Below are 27,599 nucleotides of genomic sequence, written 5' to 3'. Positions count from 1 at the left end.
AGTACCACTGCAAAAAATTCTGAGCTTTCCAAGTAGCACCAACGTGACCAACATTGAAATACTGTAGCGTAGTAAGCCGAAATGTTCACCAAAAATGAACCAGATTTGATTTGTATTTATTATTATTGTAATCCACTGTAACATTATGCAGTTTGAACATGAACACCGCTTGAATATAGGCAAATAAAAAAAAGTGTAGTTAAATGTTTGAATTCATTTCAAATGCCACACAATGCCAAATCAAAATTGTACCTAAATATATGTTTTAAAAGAAACTGTTCTAAAAGATGACATACAAATGTATTGTACCTAAGTTAAATACAAGCGAACTTGACTTTGGCAGCGAGTCTACCATGAGAGCCCGCATTCCCTTAGACAAATTAAAACTGAAAATAGTGATATCTTGTAATATTGAAATTTATTTTACAATTACAATTTTACAATTAAAAAATAAAATTTGATGCAGATCACATTTCATTTGATTACGATGAACATGCAGCGGGCCGCAAATGGCCCACGGGCTAGACCTTGGTCACCAGTGCTTTATAAACTATGACCCCAAAACACTTTTAACACTTTTTTCCATGACAAACTCATCTGACAACAATACCTTAAAATGATAGATGATTAAAAAAAAAAAAGTGCAAGGACACTGACAACTTGTAAAAAAATAGCAAGTACTACTTTCCTATTCACCGTCACAAACAGCGCTTTATCTTTAGTTAGGCATTGACTGTATCTTACTCAGCGGAGTGCAACTGATTAGCTACCACACCTTTCACTGCATCATTTAGAGACGTAACTAGTTTGTTCTGTTCTACAACGTTCACAAGAAGGCCACGGTGATGGTTTACTGTCCACCCCAAGAATACGACATCGTGTAAACGTCCATAGAAAGAGTTCTTCCCGAAAAGGTTTTTACAAGAAGTTTAGCTTTAGCATCCTTGTCGGCAAACGGGGACTCAAAAGCCAGCCAACGACTGTACTGTACAACGAGTCGGCTTTTTTATCTGAGTTCCAGTAAATTGCTTTAGGATTAGCATCTAGCATTAGCAACCAATTATGTCCTACTAACGGTGTTATTATGAAGGGTTTGGCATTTAATTTTGACAAAACAATCACAATCAATGTTTTTTTTCACCGATAAAGTTCCAGTTAGCATTAGCAGCAGTTGATATGCTCCGAGGCGGGGCTTGACATTAACGCCCGCTAACTATCCAAATGCGGGCAGATTGATGTCTATTGCTGTGGGCGGATCAATTGATTGTACAGCTGAAGTGGAAAGCTAAAATGCGGGTAATTCCTTTTTCTATCCTATTCAAGTTTTTAGTTTAAAAGCGATTCACCAAAGTCTGTGTGGTTGTTCAGACTCCGAAGTCTGACGTGTGGTGGTTCTTGTAGCGTTAAAACGTTGATGTCGTCTCGTTCTGGGTGTGCACAGGGGTCATTTACATTGAAAAGGGTTGCAATCCAACAACAAAATTGTGGCTAGTTAAAATGCTGAGTGGCTAGTCACTCTGGGAAACCACTAGCCACACTGACTGCTGAGGAAAGACGTTCATGCAAAGCCCCGCTCCTCGGGGTGTGAAAAAAAGTATGGCACTTAATTTTGGCAGGCCCTTAAACACATTCACTGCCATTGACGGCTTTAGAAGTCAAATATCGATGTTATCGAGGAGTTCGAAACTTCAAAACCAAACCAAAGAACGTCTTTGTTCAGCCGATCCTCTGGAGACAGAAATCGTTCTCCGTGCCCACAGAGCTGTCGTGGCCGGACGACGGGTACGGCTTGCGGCGGAGCAGCCGGTCGGCCACGTCAGCCAGGACCTTCTTGTACTGCTGCCGCGTGAGGCAGTAGGCGAAGGGATCGCACGCCGCCTTGCTGTACGTCAGGCACTTACTGACCAGCCCCCAGCGGCGGTCCACGTCCACAAAAGGAAGAAGCTCGGCCAACCTGCAGGGAGGGGAACCGAACAAAAGCGAGCCTGCTGTTTTAAAGACCTTAAAACATAAAAGGTCAATGTAGTCCAATCGAAGTCGTCGTTAGTGAACCTTATTTACCTTGTGAAGACCAAGGGGGCAAAGCAGATGATGAAGGAGCCGATGAAGATGCTGATCTTCTTGGCGGCTCGCTGCTTTCTCCTCTTCTGCTCGGCCAAACATCTCCGCTTCACGCTGAGGACACGAAGATGCAGTACGTTCAACTTTATTGCAGTATATCAAGTCAAAAAAAAAGAAAAAATCATTTCGGAACAATATAACTGTCTAGAAAGGAATACAAAAGAAAGAAATTTTATGTTGTTTTTTTTTGCATGTCTGAAAGTTAAAACGGCATCCTCGGTATACATAGGCTATAATAAAAATAAAATACATATGTAAAATGACAAAAAATATATATCTGACTGCTACTGAAACAAGAATAATAATAATTATTATTTTGAATTTACTTCATTTGAACATGTACATCAGTTGCACATGATTAAAAATGACATCATTTACGCCGCTTCTAAAAACAAAATATGGGAACTCAAATAAATGCAAAACACAACAAATGTATTTATTTTTCAAAATCAGCTGTTTGCAACTGAAATCTAAAAATATACAAAAGCACTATTACTACTACTCCTACCACTAATAATCATTATATAAATACAAAATGCCATTTATTTGTTTTTAGCTGACTGAGATTGAAATATAATCATTATAACAATTACAATTATAATAGTAGCATATAAACTCTAGTCAGAAAATGGCTAAATCCGCCCTTAAATTTAAACTTATGAGCTTTTTTGTTGCTGTCGTCATCGTGTTAGTTGAAACAAATGTAGAAACTGAAGAAACAAGTTTTATCTTGTCCATACTAACTATAAGAATAATACTGTGAACAAGTCCAGCTCCATTCAAAAAAGACGTCGTGCAGAGGGTCCTGTGTGCACCTACCTCGGGTGGACGTCGACGAGCAGGACGAGGGTCTGCACGGTGATCACGTCGATCCTCTTGCAGTGGAAGCGGGCCACCCGCAGCACCTTCAGGTAGGCCACGCACAGCGTGAGGAGCGGCAAGGCGAAGCTGCTGGCGTGGAAGAGCAGCGTGAACGCGGCGAACCGGGAGTCGCCTGACGCCGCCCGGAGGGTGCACGACGCGTACGCGTCGCTGTAGCGCAGCCACGAGAAGAGCAGCGCCGCCAGGGAGAAGGTGAACGAGTGCAGCCAGGCGTAGCACAGCATCGCCGCGGCGTCCCGCCGGCGCATCCTGCTGGAGTAGCTCAGCGGAAAGACCACCGCGACCCAGCGGTCGACGCTGAGGGCGGCCGCGCTCAGCGTGGCGTTGGCCGTCAGGAAGATCTCCAGGAAGCCGACGGCGCGGCACGGGCGCTCGCCGAAGGGCTGGCGCCGTCGCGCCACGCCCGCCGCCGTGGCGGGCATGTGGAGCGCCGCCGTCAGGACGTTGCTCACGGACAGGTTGACGGTGAACACACCGGCCACTTGGCGGCGGATGTCGGCGCTGCGGGCGAAGCAGAGCAGCACCGACAGGTTGGATGCGAGAGACAGCGCGGACAGCGCCGCCAGGTACGCCGCGCACGCCACTTCGGCCGCGTTCATCGCGGGTCGCTCCGGTCGCCGGGGGCTCCTCCGCGCTCGGGCGCTATCCGGCGTGCTGAAGCGGGCGACGACACCATGCTTACGAAGCGCCCCACCCCCACGGCGCGCGCAGCCCTATTACGCTGCGCGCACCTGCCTATCAATACCATGCTGACCTTATGACAAATGTGCCCCATTTCGACAATATCGCTTCATATAACAACCCATCGAAGTGGTGGCATTAATGTTCCATAAGAAAGTCCAAATGTGTAAAAAAAGAAAAGAAAAAGGGTTTTTTTTGTGTTAAAAAATTTAACTATGCATTATGAACCTGGTCTAACCTTTTCAAAATCTCAAATAGTGCACCAAAAGGTGGCGCCTCATGCTTTAATTAATTCCTAATTAATCAACACTTGTGCTGTAATTTGTTGTTTTGTCATTTTGGTCTTGTTAAATTTGTTGCCATGCGAACATTGCTTACGATGCTAGTTCTAAGTCGACTTCAAATATACAGTAGGTCCACAAAACATTTTTCCCCTCAAAGGTCTCCGCTGGGACCAAACAAAAATATAGAAGTTCTGCCCGGAACTGTTTAAGCTGCCGGAACCCATGTTTCGCACGGACACTTATTGCAGACGGACGCAGTGTTGGGCCAATGATAAACTTTGCCAAAAACCGACAAAGGAGCATCTGTACATGATTTTTAAGACACTGTTAGATGTGTAATGTGCATGTGACATGATAAGTATGAGTGAGCTGAATGGTTAGCGTTTTTTTTTTTGGGTCATTGCTAGCACGCTAATGCTAATCGCGATTGCTAACCGTTTAGCATTTAGCCATCTCAAATTCTGTACAGCAAATATCACCTCAGTACCAACATATGCAGTTTAAGAATTGAAGTCCATTCCCCATGAATGAGAATAAAAACGCATGTTAGTAGTAAAAAAAAAAAATATTAGTGTGTGTGTGTGTGTGGGGAGGGGGGCTCTGACAGGCTTTGTTCCCAGAATGCCCTCTTTCATGTGCAGACCTAAAGGGGAGCGACTGACAAACAGAGCACATAAAGGCCCGTTTTGAAAGCAGTCTTTTACTGTTTTATTCATGGCGCAGTGGGCCATGTCCTGCCCGTTCATTGATTTTCCCGAGAGTCTTTTGAGGTCGACGAGAAGTAGAAGGTTTCACTCGCAGTCGATTCCGTATTGTGTCATCCGCTGGTCCAGCCTTAAACAAAAAAAAAAAAAACGAAAAAACAAAAAAAACAAAAAAACTTTCGCTTTGTCTTCCAGGCTCGTTTGTACGAAAAACGCCACGATTTCTGACCTTTAGTGACGTACATCACACCAAAAACCGGCAAAACAAAAACAGCGGGAAGTCCATAGCGGAATACCGGCCGTGACAAACGGACTCGGAAATGGGCAGGGGAGAAGTAATTGCAATTTTTCCCAAGATTAATTACAAATTACAGATGACAAATAAAAAAAAATTGTCCCAAAAAAAAGTGGCAATTCTTGCTAAATTATGGCCTTTTTTTTTTTTTTTTTTTTTACAATACTGTTTTTTTTTTAACATTACAATTTAATTTTTGTAAAATGACCACTTTATTTTAATTTAAAAAGTTGTCGCAATGTCGTGCTTTTAATGCAAAATTACGACATCAAAGTAAAAACGTAAGTTTTTAATTGCTAAATTGTAACTTTTTTCCCCTCCTAAAAGTCCTACTTTTTTTGTCCAAGTTGCATTTACTTACAAATTTCAAACTGTAATATTGTGACTTTTTTGTCAGAAAGTTAAGCTTTTTAGTTGTAATTATAAAAATAATAATTCTCGTACGTTACTTGCAAATAAATCCAACTATTCTTGTAAAATTGTGACTTTTCGTTTTTCTCGGAAATTTTTTTTGTTGTAATACTCAATCTTGTAACATAAAAGAAACCATATCATGTAAAAATGCAATGTCTTAAAATTTTTACATTTTCTCATAAAGTTCTCTTACAAAATTCAGATTTTTTTTGTAACACTTTGAATTTTGTTCTATCTTTTGCCTTTTTGATCTTGTAAAATCATAACTTAATTTTTGCCAACTTACTTTTTTTTACTTAAGGTTTTTTTTCAAGCAAAACTCCACTCTTTAATTCTAAAAGTGACTTCTGTGTCGTAAATTGACACTTTGCTTGCAAAAATATGTCGTTGTCCTTGCGATACTGACTTTTTTGTCATGTTATGAGAAGGAAATAAAAGTCATAATTTTTAAAGAAATGTTTTTTTTTATGACTAAAAAGTCACAATTTTACAATAACAAATATGTAGCTCTCCAAGAGAAAAAAAACAAAACATGAATTAAGTTCAGTATTAAAAGAAAAAAAGTCATAATTTTGTAAAAAAAAAAGCAATTTGAATAAGTAGCAGTACTAAGTGATCATTTGTATATTCTAAGAATAAATGATGGAATTGTAGGCATATGAAAACGTATATTTTCGAAACAAGTCATAATACTGGGTCTTAATTTTGCAAGAAAAAAAATATTTTACAACATCCGCAAGCAACAATTAAGTCGTGTTTTCATGTAAAATGTTCCGAGAATAAAAGGGTATGGCAAGCGAAAAGCTGGAATTTTATAAGGACAAAAAAATTGGTGGCAATGTTGTGAAAAAAAAGAAAGTCGGAAATGACTGCGCTCACAAAGTTTGAAGTTACAGGGCTCGAAGGCGCTCGTTTGTCTTCTTCCTCGCAGGTCCGGTGGACGCTCGCAGCTCGTCCAGTCCGTGAGCGAAGGTGCACCTTTCAGCCAGTAGTGGGCAGCCTTGCGGGTGGTGGCGGTCGAACCAGCACGGTCGGGTTTTCAGGGCACCGGGGGACATCGGCGCCCTCCTCTTGCCGTACGCTCCGCACGGCTTCCCGTCTCGCCAGTCTCGGATGCGCACGCGTCCTCCTTCCACTAAAAGACAAATTGGAATGCTGTTAAAACTCATTCACTATCAGCCCTCCCAGTTAACATGGATATTTGACGTAAAAAGTCATCAATGGCAGTGGATGAGTTTTAAGGTGGACTTCTGCACAATTTTTCTCAGAGACATTTGAATTTTAAATTTTTTTCTGTTATTTTGTATAATTCTCAAAACAAATAAACCATGATTTTGCATAAAATGTACGGGTGATGAAAAGAAAAAAAGGTTTTTATTTTTATAATTCATTCTGTTTTCAATACATTTTACTATTTTACAATAAAGTCACCCTGTTACAAAAAGATGAGAAATGGTTTGTGCTCCCACAAAAAGAAAAAAAATCTTAATTTTTACGCGAAATAAAGGCACAATATTACAAGAATTAGGTGGATTATCATAATTTCTCATCCCCCCAAAAAATCTTAAAAAGTCAATAGTACGTATTATACATAGGTATAGTAAAAGTTTAAAAATTATTTAACAGTGTAATGAGGTATATGAATAGATCTTTTTGAACAGCCATTTATTCGTTTTAAAGCCGCAGTGTTAAAACTAAACATGAGGGTGCGCCACAATATTAAATACATTATTAAAGAACAAGTAAACCTCAGTATTAATATTATTACTGATTTGAATTGATTGGGAAAAAACTATTTGGAGAGGGTCACCACTAATATTTATTGAATGAGTTCTACACGAAAAAGTGGTAATTTTTCAAGAAAATAATAATTAAAAAAAGTAAAAAAAAAAAATTTTAAAAAAAAGAACAAGAATGAAAATTTCATGGAAAAAAGAAAATGTCAAATGTTCCAGCAAGTGCAAATTGTTGAGAAATTTGACAAGCCATGTGATGAAGAGATCGGGCGTACCTTGAAAAACTTGGTGGTGGTTCTTGAGGAGCGTCTGCAGGCCGCCGCACTCGTTCTTGAGCTGCTTGAGGGTGTCCTGACACAGCAGCGCAGCCACCTCGCCCACGGACAAGCTGCCTGAAAGGAAAAAATAAATATATAAAATTCGCAACAAACACCGAGTCGCCGTATTTACAAAAATAAGGACGGGGGATTAGCAAAAAAGTTAGAAGTTAGTCAATAATTAAGTTGCATTTTCAAATCAAAGTGAGTAAAATATTTTTACAAGAATGAAGGCATATTTTAAATGTGACGAGAAATAAGTCGGGGAAAGAAAAATTGCTCCAGAAAACACGGAGCAAGTACATCATTTTAAAAGAATGTAAAGCATTAAACTGTTTGTGTGTCATGATAATTCAATGGGCATTGTGCTGCTCATTCTGGTGTGCGCATCTTGGCCACTAGGGTGCGGTGTAATACATACAATGCGGAATTTTGATAATGAAACACAGAAGGAGACCTTCACAACTAAGTTGCAGTAACATTCGTCGTTTTTCGCAGAGGATAAAGAATATATGCCTTTTAGTGTATGTGTGTATGTATGCATGGGTTCCTCAAACCTGTGTTCAATTAGAAGTAAGAAGTTTTAAGGTTAATAAATAGCGCAACACTGATGGTAGTTTCATTAGCCTGTCATTGTTGTTTTCCATTGTGCATTTAACTAGATTAGGCGTTTTAAAGGAAAAGTTGTTTGACGAACATAACGTGTAATTGTGTTTGCTTTATGTTTAGCTCAAAGTCAACTTCACCTGGGAGCGGCTTGCTGTTTGTTACCTCCTCGTTTCCAGTCGCCGGGAGAACGGCGATCGTCGGCCATTCCCAGAAGGGCCTCGGCCACGCGCAGGACCACGCCGTCCACCAGGTCCCGAGAGAGCGCCATGCAGTTTCGCACCGCCTCCACGCGGTCTCGAGGCCGGAAGCCGGATCCCCAGCCGTCCCCGGGACCTTCGTCGCCGCCGCGGCCGCCGCCAACGTCGCTTTCGGGCGCGGTGCGGCGGCTCTGGATGTAAGCGGCTCGGCTCGCTTCCGCCCCGGCCTCCTCGCTCGCCTCGTATGTCCGCTTTCTGCCCAGCAGGCACACCTGCGTGGCCAACAATGAGTTAACAAACTCGATTAACAGGATTTACTCACTAAAAGAAAAATTAATACTTGAATGCACATTTTTTAAGGTTTCCTTGATTACTAATATTGAATGAAAGACAAAAAACATTAGGACACTTAAAATAGTTATGTACTCATCAGCATTTACTGAATAAAGTATAATTTAAAAAAAACAATTGAATGCATTTTTAAAAATAATTTAAAAATGTAAAACCATTGTTTATTTTCAATGCACTTTTAAAACATTTTAATTACTGTAATTAATTATAAGCTTTACTGAATTTAACAAAATAATTACTTTTTACATTTATTTATAAATATTATTCCTTGTAAAAAGACAATTAAATACACTTTCTTTTTTGTTTTTACAAAAAAAATAATTTAAATATCCAGATTTAATTAATTAGGTTTACTAAATACGACAAAAATATCTTTGAATGCACTGGAAAAATATATTTTAAAACACTTCATTAAAGTTAATATTATAATTATAAAGCTTAATTCAAAGAAAAACATTTTCATTCATGTTTTAAAAATATTTTTAAAATCATGCAGAATTTACTGAAGAATGAAAGAAGAATAAACATTTTAAACCATGATCTTTTACTATAAAATAAATAAATTAATAAATAAAAAGATCTAAGTCATTTTTTAGAAATGGAAAATGTATTGAAAACTTACTTGGTTATCAGGATTAATTTTTATATAAAAGTAAAAAAAAAAAATACTTTCAACATTTACTGAAAAACGAGTGAAATATTTTAAAGCATACATATATTGATTTTTTTACTTGATTTGCAGGATGGACAAAAGAATAAAACATTTTAATGTTTGTCGCTTCAAGTGAAAGCATGCAGATATACCCACTATGTGTTGATTTAATTTTGAGCATATTTTGAATGAATGAAGTTTTGCGGCGTACCCGTTTGGTGGAGGGAATCCTGAGGCAGTCCTCCTGCGTGTGGAAGCCACTGACTCGACTGACTTCGCCGATGAACTGGATGTATTCCTTGTACTGAGACTTTTGGCTGTGCCGCCGCCGGTACTTGGCGAAAAAGTCAAAGAAGCAACAGGGCAGGACGAAGTAGCGGCACGAGTAGGACGACCTGCGAACCGCACAAATGTTAATACGGTACACCCGCACTTTTTTGAGGCGGAAAGGGATTTGGCGCTGAACCCCTGCCGCCAAGAGCGTTGATCAGCGAGTAACTGACGGGGCCTGCTAAAAAAAATATTTACAAAGCAGTAACTTGACTTGAGTTGAATTCATTCCGAGCCCAAGATGGTATTTGAATTTACTCCTCCAGTCCGCAAAAAAACAAAAAATATATAATAGTAATACTATCGATGCTATTTTCCACTAGCCCGTCTGTAGCGTTTTGCATTACAAGTTAGCATTAAGATAGCAGACTTTCATGAGATTAAATTATGGTTTGGTTTTGGTGTTGATATATACAATGGTTACTTTTTGTCTTTTGCTTTCTTTGTCGGTTTTACAGTAAACATCAACTAGGAGTGGCACATAAACATCTTGAAGCAAGCGCGATTGGCCGGTGCTCGACTGGTCGGCGTTTGCCGGGGGCGTGGCCTAGCCAAAGCCTAACGACTCGCCTGGCCGCCATGACGGGGATCCACGGTGTCAGCTCGTCCGAGTGGTTCCCGATCAGCCAGTCCGTCTCTGGGAACAAGAAGCTCTCGCCGGGAGTGATGGCTTGCTCCTGGAAACGCGCAATGGCGGCCACACAACAGGAAATTGGATATTAGGGAAAGCGTTGAGCTGTTCCGTGCAACACTTTGCGGCGCCGAGCTAAAATGATCTACGTGCTGGGAAGTTACTGTTACAACATGCCTCAGCAAGCGCAAAGCTCACCTGCAGCATGGTGTCGGGGCCGTACATGTCCCAGATTTTCCTTTTACGAACGTCAATGCCCTTTCCGGGGTGCTGCAACAACAAAAACAAAACAAAACAAAAAGCCCTGGTTATCACAATATAAAGCCAAATTGTTGTCACGATGACGTCATTTGACCAGATTAAAGACGGAATATCACCAAAAATGTATCGTAAACTCCGTCCTAATTTTACAGAAAAAAAAAGACATATTTAATTAGGAAAAAAAAAATCCTAATATTGTCGGGGAAAAAAAAAAAACTTTCATGAGAATAAGGTTGTTATCGTGGGGGGAACTATTATTTAACAAGAATAAAGCAATTTTATGAGAAAAAAATGATAACGTTAAAAAAAACTTAACTTTAAAAGAATGAATTTGGAATTGAAGTAGAATAAATTCACAACAAACATTTTCATGAATATATAAATTATATGCTGTAAGAATTCATACATTTCTAAGCAAAAAATAGGAGTAAGGAAAACAAGAAAAAAAAGTAAATGCTACACACAAGAAAGTAAAGGAATAAGAGAATAATTTTTTTGGGAGAACATCGTCATTTCCGAGAATTAAGCCATAATGTGACCAAAAAAATAACAATTTTAACGTGACTCAATTGCCGACATGATAATCAAAATCAAAGTCCCCTGCCTCACCCCTTCGTTGGAGAGTATGTGCACCAGGAGTCCGTTTCCACAGCCCAGGTCCACGAAAGACTGCCGGGCCTCCGCGTTGCGTTCCGCTCGTTCCTCCGACCAAAGCACCTGAAGCGGCGGATTCGCGTTAACGGAGCTAATCCTAAATTCCAGTCGGCGGAAAAAAGGAAAAGAATTTTAAAAAAAGACGCACCCACCAGGAGATAGGTGGCGATGGCGACGTCTTCGTAAACAAACTTCTCCGGATCCGTCACCTCGGGCCACACCTAAAGACACCAGTGTTTGGATAAATAACTTTTTCCGTAGATACATAAGTACGTGTAAAAATATATATTTTTTTCTAAATAAAATCAAAATGTAGTAAAAGTAAAGTAAAAGTACTTATTTCTCAGAAAACTAGTAGCTACTTCTGTCGTCGAAGTCACGTCGGAGTGGAAACAAGCTGAGGTTAGCCGTGCTAGTTAGCATGTTAGCTGCCGCGGTAGCAAGTATATAGTTGTATTTATTACACGACCTGTAAACACGCTTATGCGCGTAGCTTGTTGCATACGCTCATTTCAAGACAGCGTTGTAGTAATATTTTTATGTTATCTTGAAATTGTCGAAGAGTAACGTAGAGTCGGTGTTCGTAAATGTGATATTGGTTTGGAAGTACAGTGGGGTAAATGCTTATTTGCGTGGTTTATTTTTCCCCAGGATTTTTTTGTGTTTGTTTTCATGGTAATTTGAATGAGCGTTAATTATTCATGGGTTTTCTCTAGTCGCGGGGGGGGGGGAAATTACGATAATTACCTTTAAAATATAGTTTTATTTTCCCAGAAAAAAAATGCAAATAATTTGGGGATCGGGTTAAAAAAAACAAAACACAAATAACGGTCCTCTGCATTGCTTCTTTTAGCAGTCGCTCTTCATTAAAACACATTCACTGCCACTGACGGCTTTAGAAGTTAAATATCCATGTTCACTGGGAAGGAAAAAAATGCAAAAAGAGCTGACTTTGCCTGCACTGATGATTTAAAACAACAACAACAACAACAAAAAAACAACTGACAGAAGGTTGAAGCAGTTTTGAAACTGTCACTTTTCAAAACTGCATTATACCTTCAAACCGATAACCGGCCCACGTTGTAGTAGCACTGACCTTGACCATGGCCTTGTACTTGTCCTTGAGCCGCTGGTACACCAGGCTGTACTTCTCGACGGGCAGCAACGACAACGTGTCGGCCCAGCCGCCGCTCTTGCACGCGGCGGCCCAGCGCACCAGCTTGGGCAGCAGTTTGCCCGACAGCCAGGAAAGCTTGGGGTAGGCCACGCCGTCCGAGTGCCACGTCTCCGCCGTCCGCACGTGCAGCTCCAGCGCCCTAGGGACCACGATGTTCATAGACTACTGCGCGGCAAGTATTACAAGTCTGAATCTTTCTTCTATAAAATTCAAATCAGAGCCCGCCGCCTGCAGTTGAGTGCAGGGAAAACACGGCGACCGCTCACCATCTGCCAGAGTCGAGCAGGCACAGCTTGATGGCGTAAATGTTGTCCTTCTTCACGGACGCCTGGCCCGCTTCGGCCTGCTCGAAGGGAACAAACGTCACCTCCTGTCCATCCAAGTCTACACAAAAACAAAAAAAAAAGATGACAACACGGAGTATTAAAATTAATCGATTCATCGACAACTAATCGATTTGAGAAATAACCGACAACTGTTTCGACGATCGATAGCCCGTTTTGAATTGTCCGAATCCTCTGATTTCAAAATCTCAACAGTAAACATTCTCAGATTTCTGTCGTCATCCATGAAAGCAGACTGAAAACAAGAGTACATGAGCACAAGTCAACAGGAAGACAACAAGTGGACGTGAAGCTGTCACCTTTAACAACAAGCTCTTTCTGTTTGCGTGTCCCATAGATGTTGACTTTGGGGATAAACGTCCTGACATGAGAGGTCAGACATGTTTGGTGTGTGCCGCGGGGACGACAACAAACAGCCAACATGTCCCACTGGGGCAGCGAACGCAGCAGCGCTTCTTCTTCTTCTTCACAGTCAGTCACCTGAACGCCGCACAGCCGCTTGTTGACCACGTGAGGTTTTTTTATCCAAACGTCCACGGCCGACCAGAAGCCACCGGGGAGGTTTTGACATTCCGCCGGACATTTGACTTCAAATACTTTGGGCATCGTTGGAGCTTCAGCGACGCTACGGATGTGCGTTTAGGCTTCGTTTTCCCTATATAAACGCCGATAAACATAGAAATGGGAGCATTCATTCAATAACTAACTATTCATTTGTGGTAAAAATGATAATAATAAATGATAATACAACTGAAAACAACGTCTTGAAAGCACAAAATGTCATAGTTTGTGCAGTGCTGGAGAATTACTGTCGCTTTGTGATGACGTATCTAATGCGACGATTTAAGGGGACGGTGTTGATTTCTCTCGCTATTGGGGGGACTCATTTAAAAAGAAAATAAACCTAGACAAAATTGTAATTGATAGATAAAGTGATACAAAAGAGAAGCCAGGGTGTATTTTAAATCAAAATTTGATATAAGGGCGTTGTTTCGCAGCGAATATGCCATTTTGTTACCACAAGAGGGCATATTCGCTGCGAAACAACGACCTTGTTACCACAAGAGGGCGCTGTCGCCTAGAATTAGTCGAGACGTGCACATTGGCATTTTCTTTATTGCTCCTCACTCGGGTCGCGGGCGTGCTGGAGCCATCTTCGGGCGGGAGGCGGGGTACACCCGGTCGCCAGCCAATCGCAGGGCACATAGAAACAAACAAAAAATTATCTTCATTTATTTAGATTGAAACATTATTGTTAATTTTTTTAAATAAAATTCGCACTATGTATCGAAGTAAACTTTTTACTGGACTGTCTGCAATGGTCTGTGATAGGAAAAATGTTCCCCACCCAGTCCTCTGGCAGAATTAATCCAAGAATTAGGTAATGGCGATCATATTTCTCGGAGAACACAACAACTGAAATTCCCCAGCAAGCCAGTCAGTCACCCAAAAAAAAAAGAGAAAAAGAAATTCCCACACTTGATGGTGAGATGAAACTTGCTCTGACCAACCAGAAACTGCTCACCCAGTCGTGGAAAAACAGGGTTGCGCAATATTGACACTCGTTTGCTGGCCATTTGAAGCCCACGGGCTGTAGGATCTCCACCCTCAATTGTTAAATGTTTATGATTGCCCCCCCCCCAACCCACCCACTATAAACAGCAACAAAAACGTCATATAGTCCAGGCGAGGAGGAGCGACAGTCGCAGGAAGGGCAAAGTTCAGGCTCGCGACATCCAAACAGGCACGTCAGAGGCTTGCAGGGGGGAAAAAAAACATTCCTGTTCAACCTGCTCGACAACTACCGCCCTGAAGTGGGAGAAACTCTGTCGACACCTTTTCACCAGGAGTGCACCTTAGAAATACGACTGCAATGATGCAGCTACCCCAACACTTATTTTTACCTTTTTTTTTTGTTTTTGAGTTAAAACATTTTTCCATAAATAAAGTTAATTTTCCACACTATTCTGTAAAATATTATATGAGTAAGCTATATTATAAAGATTAAATACAATATTTGGGAGTGGTGGGTCATTTAAAATTATGCGATAAATTAATATTTTAAATGAGACATACTTTAATGGACTGTAGTAGTAATAATTTGCCATCATAAAATAATACTAGTCCAGCCCCAAAATGCTAAATGCATATGCAATGTTATTGTTTATTTTTCTAGGAGCATTTTATTATTCCTATTTTACTACCTTTAACCCTCCATAATTTTGTTTCTTTGACGATCGTGTGTTTTTGTCATTTTTTGTTTTAATATTAGAAAATCCCAGCAATATGAGAACAATTATTTATTTTTTTACTATTTAAAAAGAAAGTATTTAAATAAATAAATAAATAATAATTTTTTAAAAACACGTGACGTAGGTGCCGATTCAGGTGCGACATAACCGGAAAAGGGCGTGCCCTGTCCCGGAAATGAACAAATTAAAAACTTTTTTTTTTTCTTCTTCTTCCCCAACTTCACAGACAGGTACGTTCCTCGAGTCTCAGTCTAACCGAACGAGCTCCAAATGACATTTCATCGTAGTTTTTTTTTTTTTTTTTTTTTTTTTTTTGTGGTTATGAAAAGGTGAAACTTGTGGGACTGTGACGCCCTTTTCGAGGACATACCGGGGAGGCAGCGAAGATTTGTGGCCGCCATGGGTGGCTCGTCACGACCTGGCGTGAAAAAGGTGCGAGTGTGGGGGTGAGAAGGAGCTGTCAAACAACATTGGTCCTTTACAGTAAGTTTCACACTAATATCACACAAAAGCTTTTGAAACATATTTTTCCATAGTGTTTCGTTTTCTTCTATTCACTTACTAACACCTCAATTACACTGCTATGCCCATTGTCAATGACTTTTTATTATCATGAGAAAATCCTGCAGTCCATGTGTCATCAAAATATAGGTGTACTTATTTTATACATATATTTTTTCTAACGTTGATAATTCCGGGGTAGTGTTTAGCACACCCCGCCTCGCAGTTCTGAGGGTCTGAGTTTGAACCTCCAAAATTCTTCCTTGCTCTTGTCAAGAGCGTTTCCAAACGCAGCAACATCCGAATACATACAGACGTCGTATTGTTTGGATCGCCCTCTGTTCGTTAGCAGGATTGTACCGAAACTTCTAGGAAAATTTGTATCGGTTATTTTGAGTGAGGTAGTCACGATCTCTGACCGGAAATGTAAACAAAATCACGGATTACACTTAACAGCAAAATGAAGTGGGAAAACAAAAACAAATTAGTCATCAGGATCATGCTGAAATCTCTTGTGAACCGTCTAATTTTGTCCACCGACTGCCTGGTTGTGGTCAGAGCGCAGGCTGCCGATGGACCAGGACACGCAATGGCTGTATCAACTCCTGGCCGACGTGCAGCTGGACAAGTTCTACCTGCGCGTCCGCGACGGCCTCAACATCACGCGCGTCGAGCACTTCGCCTACGTCAAGGAGTCCGACCTGGAGCAGATCGGTATCAGCAAACCCGGTGAGCCCGATCGTCGTCGCGAGCCGTGTCAGTTTCCCAGCATCAAATATCGCTGCTTGCCCAAGCAAAACCGAGAATGTTCGGTTGCAAAATATCCGCACGGCGGATATTTATTTTTCAGAACAACAGACATTCGCCATCGATAGCAATATTATGCCCCACCCCTCCTATCGTATAATACAGTGTCAACATTCCACTGAAAACCCAGTATTGACAGTTACATTGCCATGGCAACTGCACATACTGCACATACTTGGTTTTCAAATTTCATCAGGCAGCAGGACTATTTGATGCGAGTAAACCGATACTGCTGTCGATATCACAATATCGATATTTGGTGTTTTTTGATGAAGCACAAAGAAGATTATGGGATGCACTAAAACGCCACAAGACATCCCGAAGCTGGCGCTCGGGGGTGCCCAAGGTACGAACCAAAGTGCACGCGAAAAACAAACGCGAGCGTACTCACGGCGGATACGCCTCATCTGCCGCGATGTCCTCGCACGCAGGGGCAGAGCGGTCGCGGTCCCGACGGCGGCGTGGGGGAGCTTGGCCCGGAAGGCGGAAGCCGGGCCCTCCCCAGCCTCATCCAGGACAGCGAGCTGGTTCTGGGCGAGAAGTTGGGCTCCGGTTCCTTCGGGGTGGTGAAGAAGGGAGAGTGGCACACGCACTCCGGAAGAGTCGTAAGACAAATACAAACCCGACTCAAATGAGCACGTCGACATTGCATCGAAACACTCAAGGGACTTGAGAGTTGGCAGGACTCAATTTGGTTTTCATGTTTAGGGGGGCATTTGATTTAAAAAAAAAAAATAAATCACACAATGAAAATAATAATAAAATAATCCATCAGGACGCACAAAAAAAAACCAACAACACACACTGAGAAGAAATCCGAAATATGATATACAAAATACACACGTTATACGAAAATACCGCAGTAATAAAAACATTTTAAAAAAAGATGCATAAAACAAAGTAAAATAAATGAGAAAAATAAAAAACATGTGTGCTGAGATAAAGCTAAAATAAAATACAGAACAGATTTAAAAACATTCAATGAGACACTATTAAATAAAAAAAATATATTTAAACTATACAAAAGAAAATGAAAGTAAATAATAAAATATGGACAATAATAATAAATAACTAAATAAGTTGAAAACAAATTCAATACTAATTTTAAAATAATAAAATGACAATCAAAGGTTATACGTAATAAAATGGTGCCATAAAAAAACATGGCAACACAAAGTAAAATATTAAATAATTTAAAAAATACATACACAAACAAAGAAAAATATTTAAAAAATACAAATTTTAATTTATTAAATAAAATTCAATCAAGAAAATGTAAAAAAAATTATACATTGTGAAATAACACCCAAAATAGAAAAATGTTCGAATACAAATTACAATTATTACAAAATATTTTTGGGAAAACGGAATCAAGAATATTACAATGCAAAGTCAAATAAAAATGAATGTATTTTTGTGATTGCTGCCTTTTGCAGCTGCCTGTGGCGGTGAAATCCCTCCGTAGCAGCATGTCCCACCAGGCGGACACTTTAACGGACTTTTTGCAAGAAGTGACCACCATGCAGTCGCTGGACCACACGCACATCATCCGACTTTACGGCGTGGTCCTCACGCAGCCCCTCAAAATGGTGACCGAGCTGGCCCAGCTGGGCTCGGTGTACGACACGCTGCGCTTGCGTCAGTTCGAGTACCCGCTGGCGCGCCTGTGGCTGTTCGCCGGCCAGATCGCGGCGGGCATGGACTACCTGGAGACGCGCCGCTTCATCCACAGGGACCTGGCGGCCAGGAACGTCCTGCTGGCGTCCAGGGAGATGGTGAAGATCTGCGACTTCGGACTCATGAGGGGCCTGAGGCATGAGGCCGACCACTACGTCATGTCGGCGCATAGGCGGATTCCCTTCGCCTGGTGAGGACTCTTTCGCTCTAGTATGGACACGGAACTTGGTTAGCACAATCAGGGCTGTCACTATCGAATCTATTGAGAATCGATTATCCTAGCGACTATTACATCAAAATGTGAGAGAGAAAAAATAAGAATTTGTACAGAATTTGAGACAACAAAATGAACCAATGCTAAATGGTTAGCAATCGCGATTAGCATTAGCATGCAAAGTCATTTTAATTCAAAAAACGCTAACTACCATTCAGCTCACTCTGACTTGTATGTACATTAAACATCTAACAGTGTCTTAAAATCACTTACAGACGCCGCCTCTGTCGTTTTTGTCAATATTTTTCACTGGCCCAACAATGCGTGTGTCTGCAATACATTTTGTATCAACCTATTTTTGAAGTTAACTTAACCGAATTCTTCCATGTTTTTTCCCTCTCTTTTTTTCTGCCCCTCAGGTGTGCTCCGGAGAGTCTCCGTGTGGGCTCCTTCTCGCATTCGTCCGACGTGTGGATGTTCGGCGTCACCCTGTGGGAAATGTTCACATACTGCGAAGAGCCGTGGTTCGGTCTATCGGGGAGACAGGTAAGAGGACGCCCGCTTTGTCGGAACGTCCGCTCCCTGCTCGGCGCCCGCTGAACGTACGTGCCGGTTCCAGATCCTGTGGCGCGTGGAGCGGGAGGGCGAGCGCCTGGAGAAGCCGCCCGACTCGCCCCAAGAGCTGTACGCCGTCATGAGGAAGTGCTGGGCGTGCAACCCGGCCGAACGGCCCAACTTCGCGCAGCTCATCGCTCTGGTGACCGAGGCCAAACCCATGGAGGTGCAGTCCGCCAGGGAATTTGCAGAACCCAGGAAACTGGCGCTAGCGCCCGGGGACCTCGTGACCGTCGTCGAGCATGGGTAAAGAACGAAAAGAAGGCGGGCCTATAAAGCCGCGCGTGGATGTGACCGATCTCGTCCGATCTCCGCCGTGCAGCCTGGAGCTCAGCGAGTGGCGAGGACAGAACCAGAGGACGCTCAGCGTAGGCTGGTTCCCTCCGAGCGTCATCGTGCCGCCCCCTCCTGGCGCGGCGGCCGTCGCCAACCCCGTCCCCGATTTGATCTCAGCCCCGGTGAAGGGCAGCCTGCACCACGCCGCGCACGGGGACATCCATCCCGATCGTTGCTGGGGATCGCCAGAGAACCTGGACGAGTCAGTCGCCACGACACGTCGGGGCTCGTCTTTATTGAGGGGAGCGGGCGTTCAGCCCTTCTGTGAGCTGAGGCAGGTACTTACTTACTCTTGTGCTGTGTGCAGAAACGGCTGCTGGAGGCAAGCGTCGACCAGGGAGACGGAGGCGTCCAATCTGTTCCAAATGTCAGGTACCGCATTCGCTCAAATAGAGGCCAGAGCGCCGTTCAGCGCCGGGGGTGTCGTCCAATCAATTAACTTAACGATAACTAACACCACGAGAATTTTTTTCTCGAATGAATACATATTTTTCATAAAGAAGGAATTATATTTCTCGTAAAATGGTGGCTTTTTCTCGTAACTTTTTTCCTCTGATAAATATTTTCATAAGATTACAACTTTCATGTAAGAACATGACTTCATCTTTTCTCATCGGATTGCAACTTCTTTCTCAATAAATTACATTATAGTCCCCTGAAGGGGTGGGCAAAGGGCGAAGTTGACGAACCGTTAGACGGCAGGCTTGTAGCGGCGTACGTTTTGATCGCTCCCATCCGCAGGTATTTCTCGAAGCCTGGAGTCGGTGTTGAGCGGGCACCCGTCACGGGCGGCCCCCCAGGGCAGGGCGGCGGCCCCGGGGATGGTGGCCCGCAGCGTGGTGGTGCAGCAGGACCAGCGGCGCCTCAGCGAGGCCAGCGTCCTGCCGCCTCCTCGCCCGCCGCCGCCCAACCTCAAGCGCTCCAACCGGAAGCCGCAGAGGAGGCCCACCATGCACCCGATCCCGGGCTTCCCCTGGCCTCCGTCGCCGCCGGCCCCCCGCACCACCCCGCAGCAGCCGCCTCCGCCTCCGGGGGATGCCAACCTAACCAAAATGTCCCAGCTGGCGCGTTCCACCCCTCAGCTGGACAAGCCCGGAGACGGAAGAGAGCGGCCTCGCGAAAGGGAGAAGCCGTCTCCCGTGCACTTCGCCAGGGACAGCCTCATCTCGCAGGTTTCGCAACATTACTACTTTTTTTTCCTCCGATAAATTCATATTTATCGTGAGATGAAGACCTTCCATAAGATAACGGTTCAAACATTTCTGTCTCTTTAAAAAAAAAACCTAAATATTTTCTCTTAACATCACATCTTATTTCTTACATATGCATTCCTTGTAAAATGGTCATTTTTCTCCAAAGAGTTCAACTTTTTTGTTTAAAAATAAAAAATGATATTTCATGTATGATGAAGACTTTCTCGGGATTAGGACTTTTTTTTTCCTCCAATACATATTTCTCGTAATATTACCACTTTTTCTCGTGACATTACATTTTATTTCTCCAATAAATGCATATTTCTCTTAAGATTAAGACTTTGTCAAGTAAGATCACTTTTTTCCCTCAAATACATATTTCTTGTAACGTTACCATTTACGACTTTTTTTCTCTAAAACATATTTCCCGTAAGATTACAATTATTTTTTTTCGTCAAATAAAAAAAAAAAAAAAAAAAAAAAAAAAAAAAATCAACACTTACTGCAAGATTACGACTGTCTCTCGCAGAATTACGACAGTCTGGTGCCCGAGCGCGTCCTAGAATCTCGCCGTTTCCGTTGAGCCCATCGTAAACCGCGCCGCGCTGTGTTGTGTTTAGGTGATGGACGCCGTGCACGGGGTGACCCTCGAGGAGGCTCACGGCGCCCTGCAGCGCAATGAATGGAACCCGCTGCGAGCCGAGCAGCAGCTAAAGGCGAGAAATCACACTTTCCCCCCCCCCACCTTTATTCTCATAACATTTCCATTTTTTTTAACTCTGAAGATTCAAACTTTTTTTTTCCCCTGAAACCTTTTTCCCCTCAAAAGATTACGATTTCACAAAAATACATCATTCGCCCACAATTTCTTGTCCAAGCACCTCATAATTTTTTCGAAAAATTCCAACGTTTTTCCCCATAAACAAAGCCTGTTCACGTCCACTCGCAACATTTTTTTCCTAAATTGCTTTCCTCTCGCAAGATTAAACCTTTTTTTCTCCTAAAAATTATTCACAACATAAGACTTTTTTTTTTCTTTGCATGAAATTACATTAGTTCAAGACTATGACTTTTTCTAGAAAGATTACAATTCTCCCCACGATAAAAAAAAGAAAATCTCTTTATTATTTATTATTATCTCGTACGAGTACGATTTTTTTGGGGGGTATATTTACGTTATTCTCGTTAATTTTTCAAAACGTCAAACCCTATGGACTAACACCTCAAATGAAAGCCCACGACGAGGTCTTTCTCGCCGCATGTGAATTTGACCGATTTGCCGCAGTTGACGATAGTAACAATAACAAAAATGTTGAATACCGTCCTCCCCAGTTGGAGCAGCTCTACTCGCTGAGTCTGTGCTCCAGGGAGGACTGCCTGAGGATCCTGACCAGGTACCAGTGGAACCTGCAGCTAGCCAGCCGCTACCTGATCCGCTGGTCGCGCGACGACCGCCCCGCTTCTGGAGAGAGGGACCGAGCGCTGCCCGGTGGCGACAGACGCATGTAGAACGGCGTTACTTTTAAAAAGACACTCAGTTTGACGCTTTTTTTTAAATCTTATTTTTATATAATATATTACTATTGGCCTGCCACATGTTCATATTTCCTGTGTATATTCTGTTGAATAAATTGATTTATGATAATGTGCAGCATCTGTGATATTTATGACTAAAAGTTTGGTTTAAAAAATAATAAATCACACTTATTCCCAGGAGATTACGACCTTTACAAAAAAAAATTAACAAAAAATATCGGACATTCTTCCCAAGAGATTACAATGTTTTTTCCTCATTAAAAAAAATACAACCTGGTAAAATGATGGCATACTTCTCAGTATATATATCCCTTATTATATATAAAGAATACATAAAAAGCTTGTGACACTGTAGCAGCAAAAGCTTTAATATATATATATATATGACAGTGTTGTAGTACACAGTGTTTAAATTGTATCTAATATATTCATATGGATTAAAAATGTGTGTTGAAACGGGATGTAGAAAAGGGACTGGGTTGGAGCAGAGGTAGCATAAACATGCTTTAGGTCATGTGGTAAAACAATCAGGCACTTGAGTGGAAGGCAGAAATGCGGGATTGGGTTTGTTGGATGACTGGCACTAGTTAAGTGGAACCAAATCCAATGGTAAATACACTTTTTACAATTATGTACACATTTGGACAGACTCGCTCCATACAGCCAATACTATATGACATTCGATAAGAATGTCACCTGTTGGAATCAAATTCAGCATATGGAGTCTGTCGTGTAATGCAGGGCTTCCCAAAATGAAGAAATAATATTTTTTGGGGGGGGGAATTGTTTTTCGAGGTAGAGTAAAGTTGCAATTTTTTTTACGGGGGGAAAAACATTTTTTTTACAAAAGGAAAAAAAAAGTTGAACTCTGAATGAGGAAAAAGAGCTTCTTGTCAGATTGCAACTTCTGCTAAAATTCAGACATTATTCTCTTAAGAAATACAAATCTCTCTCGAAAGATAGTGTGACCACGACTTTTATCTTGAAAGAATATGCCTCTCGCCAAATTATGACTTTTGGGGTCAAATATATATATTTTTTCCCTCCTTGGTTCTTTTATGATTAGGCTTGGATATTCCTGGGGAAAAAAATCTAGCTTAATTCTTGTAACATTTTGACTTTTTCTTGGGGGGGGGAAAAAAAAAAAAAAAAAAAAAGGACATTTGGTCGGGGGGGGGGGGGATATCACCTTTTTTCTCATGACTACTTTTTCTCTTATGAATAGAATTTGATATTTCCGGGGAAAAAAAAAAAAAAAAAAGACTTTCTTACTCTAATATCCCAAATGAATGTGTTTTATGTGTAGCCTTTATTAATGTCTGGCACACGTTGCATTTGGGAAACCCTGCTTGTTTGACATGTGGACTAAATAACAAATAATGCAGTAATATTTGAACCAACATGTAAAGAAAAACTTCCTACTGGAGTGGTAAGTGGTTGGCGGACGGAAAATCCAAAAGAAATTCTCTGCTTGACTATTCATTTCCTGTCTTAAGAGAAGACCGTGCTGCGCTGGTTGGCCTCGCCCACCTTCTCGAAGAACATGAAATCCTGGGAAAATGGGAAAAAAGAAAAAGGAAACGCTGAATGATGTAATTTTGAACGAACGCAAGAAGAGGAGGAGGAGCCAAACGTACGATGAGGAAGCAGGTGCCCAGGAGGACGGCTTTCATTTTCACGTCCATGTCCAGAGGGAACTGGATGCCGAAGTTGTCCGTGTCGGTGAAGACTTCCTTCAAGAGGCCGCTCCACTGCTTGCTGATGCGGCCGATTGGCTCGCCGCCGTCTTTGCCTCTCAGCTTACAGTCGTATGAGAGAAGAAAAGACAAAAACACAAAAACAAAAAGTTTTTTTGTTTTTTTTTTAAATAAAAAAGCCAATCAGGGGTTGTTTTATTAACAAAAAAAAAATAGTTAAACTTTTTGAAGAATTAAGCCTTATTTACTCTTGGAAATATTAAGAGGGAAAGTTGTATTCAACCTCGCCAGTTTTTTGGGAGAGAAAAAGTCACAATCATAACAAGAAAAAGGGTGCATTTCCCCTGCCCCAAAAAGTCACAACCATATGACAACACAGTTGTATAGTTTCTAGAAGAAAAAAAGCGCAAAATTGTAACAAAAAAGCCTAATCTTGAGCAAAAAAATGTTGGGGGAAAAAAATTAATGATTTTAGGAAAATAGTGTTTTTTAAGTCGTAAGGTTCAATTTAATAAAATAAAACAAATACAAATCTCAAGAATAATTTTGGCTTTTGCTGAGTAACAAGCCCTTTTTTCCCCCAGAGAAAAAGTCGAAACACATTGTGTTTTTCTTCCAGGACAAAGCCTCCGCGTGGTGGCGTTCCTTCGGCGCCAAGGTGCTTCTTGCCGTTTTGTTTGGCTCACCTCAAAGTTGACGTCGCCGCAGCAGTTGCAGGCGAAGCAGGGCCCCTCCAGCTTCATCAGGGTCTCTTTGTTGGGCCCCTGGATGGAGAAGCGGGGCACGAAAGGGTGCCAGTCCTGTTTGACGAAGCCCACCGTCGTGCCTGGTGGCGCCTGGACCTCCATCTGGAGTGCAGTCACACAGTTAGCGCAGCACTACATGCTATTATTCAGTTCGTACACATTCATTCCTATCGCAACAAATAACGCCATTTATTTTGCTGTCTGCTATATGCGCGGTCACGTACACGCAAGCAGCAGTCCGGCCGGCACCATGTGAGCAAACATAAGGGAGGGCACGCGGTTCCAGTTAGCAGCACAAACAAAAGGCGCACAGTGAGAGGAGAGGAACGCCGCGTGAGTAGAGGACAAAAAAAAAAAAAAAGTCAAACCAAGTCACAAATATTTGACCAATTAGAGACACCCGAGCATCACCGCAGGTGCCATCATAACATACCAACAAAAGTCTAATCGCAACGCACCAATCCAAGTCCCTAAAGACACGTCAAACCACCCACCCAAAAAAAAAACAAAAAAAAAAAACGCTGACATTCTCGTTTTCTCCACTTTTTGGTCAGAAATCAGCGTTTTTGGAGAAACCAACCCATAGTCTGCCGCTGATTACTTAAGAGCGGAAAAAGCTAGGAATAAACTATGTATTTCCTGGTGAGAGAAGAGAGGATACTCTTACGATACAATTCTTCTTTCTTTTGGTGGTATCGGTTCTTATCTTATCTTCTTATCTTATAGGGGCCGGGCCAGAGCGCTAATGTGCCAATGAGTGTTTTGGGGTTTTTCCCCACTCCCCCAACAGAGAACAAAAAAATTAAAAAATAAAACATTTTGAAAAAAATGAAATATGGAAATAAATTTGAAAACAAAATGAAAAAGTGAAATGGAAATTAAAGTAAGTTAAATATATTGTAACAAAATTATAAAATGAAACAAATATTGGCTAAAAAAGAAAAAAAAAATGGGAAAAAATTAAAAACCAAAATGGAGGGAAAAAAAAAACAAAAACAAAAAAAAAAAACACACAGGCTGGAATCTGATGAGACAAAAATAAAAAAAAAACATTAATACTGACCTCCTGCAGGCAGCACGGACACCAGCAGGACACACAGCGTAAGGGCCTGATGAGGCGAATGACCTCGCGGTCGGTGTTGTCCTTAATCTTCATGTCGAAGCTGCGCAGCGAGCCGCAGCAGTTCCTGGTGCAGCAGTCGTTCTTCTCCTTGGCCTTGTAGATCTTCTGGCCCAGACTGTTCTTGATCTCGTACTGGTTGTTGGTCTCGAAGCCGATGAACGCTGAGAAACGCCAATCGGTTAGCGATTGTGCGCGCGCTTTTTTAGCAGCGAGGTGGGGGTGGGGACATCAGGCTACTAACCTTCGAGAAGCTCCACTTTCTGGTGAATCAGAATCTGGTCAATCTAAAACGGAAATAAAACAATTAGTCAAATTCCTTTTTGCAATGCAAATGAGTGTTGTTGCTTTGTTTCCCCTGACTGCGAAAAACACCCATAAAAATGTTGCCTTTTATACAATCCTGCATAACAGGTTGCTCAAAGGTCAGAACGCAGCAGCAGATACAACTTTTGATGATATGACAAAAACACAACTGTAATTCACAATATCAAAAAAAAATACCCGTTTTTATTTTAAGAGGTATTTTTTTTACATGTACATGTTTGCATCTATCATTTTCTTTTCTTTCTTACAGGAATATTTTTGTTACAGGTTTTTTTTTAGGGTTTTTTTCCCCCAGGTAGATTATAATTTGTACAGGCACAGGTTATTTATTATTATACAGATATACATATACTGTACACATGAATATACACACATACAAATTGTAGGTATATAAACGTACATATATACACTCCAATGTTTACAGTTAGATGCAAGCAAAAATATTGATAAAAGTAAAGCACAAACTAAAACACTAAAGAATTGAGGAGTTACCTGAGTGAGGTATTCAAGTCCTGGCGGGACCCCGATGGGAACCACTGCAGACGGGGCCGCAGCGGGGGCCGCCGCCCTGGGCGACCCGCCGTAAGGGGGGGCCTCCCCCATCAGTCCCGGTTGAAACATGACAGGAGGTGGACCTTGGTTGTAGTCCACGTTGAAGCCTAGAGCTGGGGCTTGACCGGGGTCCCCGTAGCCGCCCTGAAACGCGGGATAAGGGGCCACTGATTGGCCCCCGTGATGGGTCAGGTAAGGCCCCTGCTGGGTGTAACCTGGCAAAACAGTCAGGGGAAATTTATGGCGCTGACGGAACTTTCCAAGCACCGACGATTACATTGCGACAGAAAAATGTAAAAAAATCTTGTTTAATCGCGTGAAAGTAAAAGGACAAACCAAAGATTTACTTGGGAACTGACCGGACATGATGATTGGTTGTGGCTTCTGTGCACTTCCGGCTACCGCTTCCTGAACTTCCTGTTCCTTCTTCCTGGGAAACAAATGGAAGTAGAGCACCAGGGTTGAAACACAATGAACAAAATAAGGTGAAAAGAAATAATAATTTAAGAAAACATTTCAATTTGTAGCGCTTGGAGTGATATTTTGAAAAGCGTTGAGGCTGGGTGCGGTTCGTGTGATTATCTCTGAAATGAGGTTCAACGACGACATTTTGGGCTCTCAACGAAAGTATTTGAAAGCCTGGAAACAACATGGATGCTTTTTCCCCCCACGTCAGTCCTTCACGACTCGTCTCCTCGTAATAAAAAAAACAAAACAAAAAACAAGCGTGTCGTCTATGAAGCAACAAAACAACAAAAAGTTCACCTGTTTGGTTAGTTTGTGGTCCTCCAATCAACAGGAACAACTTTAAAGTCCACACTCGAGACGTTTGGTTGTCAATGAATGCTATTTAATTTCTTCGTAACCGTCTTGACGGCTCCTCCCCGCACCCTTTTTTTTTTTTTTTTTAGGGGGGGGCGGGGGGCATCACACGACAATAATTAAAGTGTCCGGAAACGCCTATTCCTTATATGGCCATTATTGGTGCCTCCATAGGCAGACTATACTGTATGAGAAGTGGGTTTATAAAATAACGCTTCCGGCTTTGATTAGCGGTGTTTCGACTTCGCTTCAAAATAAGCCGCTCGTGGACACTGACGTCATCGGACATTCTGCCGTTGTACCGCTCAAGTCCGCAAGAGGGCGACATTACTTCGCTGACGCATACGTCCCAAATAAATTGAGCTACAGTACAGTAGATTTATTTTGTAAAATATGTTTATAAAAATAGCTCTAAATAATTATTGCCAATCGTTTAAATTCAAAGTAAATAATTCTTGAGTATCATTCCACATATTTAATTATCACACTACCAATTTAGTTGTTTGCTATGTCAGGCTTTAAATTATTCTTCAATCGATTTATGTATTTTCCTGACGACCCCCC

At 41.8% G+C, this 27,599-nt stretch overlaps 4 protein-coding genes across 13 annotated transcripts; 1 reads left to right on the top strand and 3 right to left on the bottom strand.

Annotated features, from left to right (window-relative positions):
• Nucleotides 1-401: 401 nt before the first annotated feature.
• On the bottom strand, nt 402-4,199 carry gpr78b (G protein-coupled receptor 78b). Its single transcript, XM_061764586.1, has 3 exons — nt 2,941-4,199; nt 2,062-2,175; nt 402-1,954 (listed from the first exon to the last, which is right to left on the bottom strand). Exons 1-3 carry the CDS (start codon nt 3,600-3,602, stop codon nt 1,717-1,719), a joined length of 1,014 nt encoding a protein of 337 aa, XP_061620570.1. The 5' UTR covers nt 3,603-4,199; the 3' UTR covers nt 402-1,716.
• trmt44 (tRNA methyltransferase 44 homolog) lies at nt 3,367-14,435 on the bottom strand. 7 transcript variants are annotated; one of them, XR_009786927.1, is made up of 12 exons: nt 12,940-13,574; nt 12,563-12,680; nt 12,216-12,435; nt 11,272-11,340; nt 11,075-11,182; nt 10,403-10,474; nt 10,144-10,250; nt 9,455-9,638; nt 8,181-8,512; nt 7,393-7,509; nt 6,261-6,516; nt 3,367-3,504 (listed from the first exon to the last, which is right to left on the bottom strand). XR_009786927.1 is itself a non-coding variant. In XM_061764543.1 (12 exons), the coding sequence occupies exons 1-11, from the start codon at nt 13,244-13,246 to the stop codon at nt 6,272-6,274; spliced, it is 1,854 nt and encodes a 617-aa protein (XP_061620527.1). In that variant the 5' UTR covers nt 13,247-13,571; the 3' UTR covers nt 3,367-3,504; nt 6,261-6,271. The 7 variants fall into 7 exon arrangements, 5 of the variants coding, with proteins under 5 accessions (XP_061620527.1, XP_061620526.1, XP_061620530.1 ...); XM_061764543.1 differs by having other exon boundaries at nt 8,206-8,512; nt 12,940-13,571; XR_009786926.1 differs by lacking the exon at nt 3,367-3,504 and adding an exon at nt 4,343-4,802.
• Nucleotides 14,436-15,017: 582 nt separating this feature from the next.
• On the top strand, nt 15,018-22,020 carry tnk1 (tyrosine kinase, non-receptor, 1). Its single transcript, XM_061764537.1, has 13 exons — nt 15,018-15,122; nt 15,222-15,375; nt 15,952-16,122; nt 16,476-16,546; nt 16,632-16,805; nt 17,637-18,067; nt 18,511-18,637; nt 18,711-18,952; nt 19,029-19,244; nt 19,350-19,414; nt 19,784-20,214; nt 20,856-20,951; nt 21,568-22,020. Exons 3-13 carry the CDS (start codon nt 15,966-15,968, stop codon nt 21,742-21,744), a joined length of 2,187 nt encoding a protein of 728 aa, XP_061620521.1. The 5' UTR covers nt 15,018-15,122; nt 15,222-15,375; nt 15,952-15,965; the 3' UTR covers nt 21,745-22,020.
• Nucleotides 22,021-22,123: 103 nt separating this feature from the next.
• On the bottom strand, nt 22,124-27,132 carry LOC133472971 (phospholipid scramblase 2-like). 4 transcript variants are annotated; one of them, XM_061764590.1, is made up of 8 exons: nt 26,979-27,132; nt 26,561-26,643; nt 26,154-26,428; nt 25,579-25,621; nt 25,278-25,498; nt 24,155-24,316; nt 23,409-23,570; nt 22,124-23,322 (listed from the first exon to the last, which is right to left on the bottom strand). In XM_061764590.1, exons 2-8 carry the CDS (start codon nt 26,577-26,579, stop codon nt 23,263-23,265), a joined length of 942 nt encoding a protein of 313 aa, XP_061620574.1. In that variant the 5' UTR covers nt 26,580-26,643; nt 26,979-27,132; the 3' UTR covers nt 22,124-23,262. The 4 variants fall into 4 exon arrangements, with proteins under 4 accessions (XP_061620574.1, XP_061620576.1, XP_061620575.1 ...); XM_061764592.1 differs by having other exon boundaries at nt 26,573-26,643; nt 26,979-27,131; XM_061764591.1 differs by having other exon boundaries at nt 26,561-26,639; nt 26,979-27,118.
• Nucleotides 27,133-27,599: the final 467 nt, after the last annotated feature.

This window comes from Phyllopteryx taeniolatus, chromosome 23 (assembly GCF_024500385.1).
Source record: "Phyllopteryx taeniolatus isolate TA_2022b chromosome 23, UOR_Ptae_1.2, whole genome shotgun sequence".
Lineage (NCBI taxonomy): Eukaryota > Metazoa > Chordata > Actinopteri > Syngnathiformes > Syngnathidae > Phyllopteryx > Phyllopteryx taeniolatus.
The sequence above is the reverse complement of the archived record's forward strand: the minus strand, read 5'-3'. Positions and strand labels throughout refer to the sequence as shown.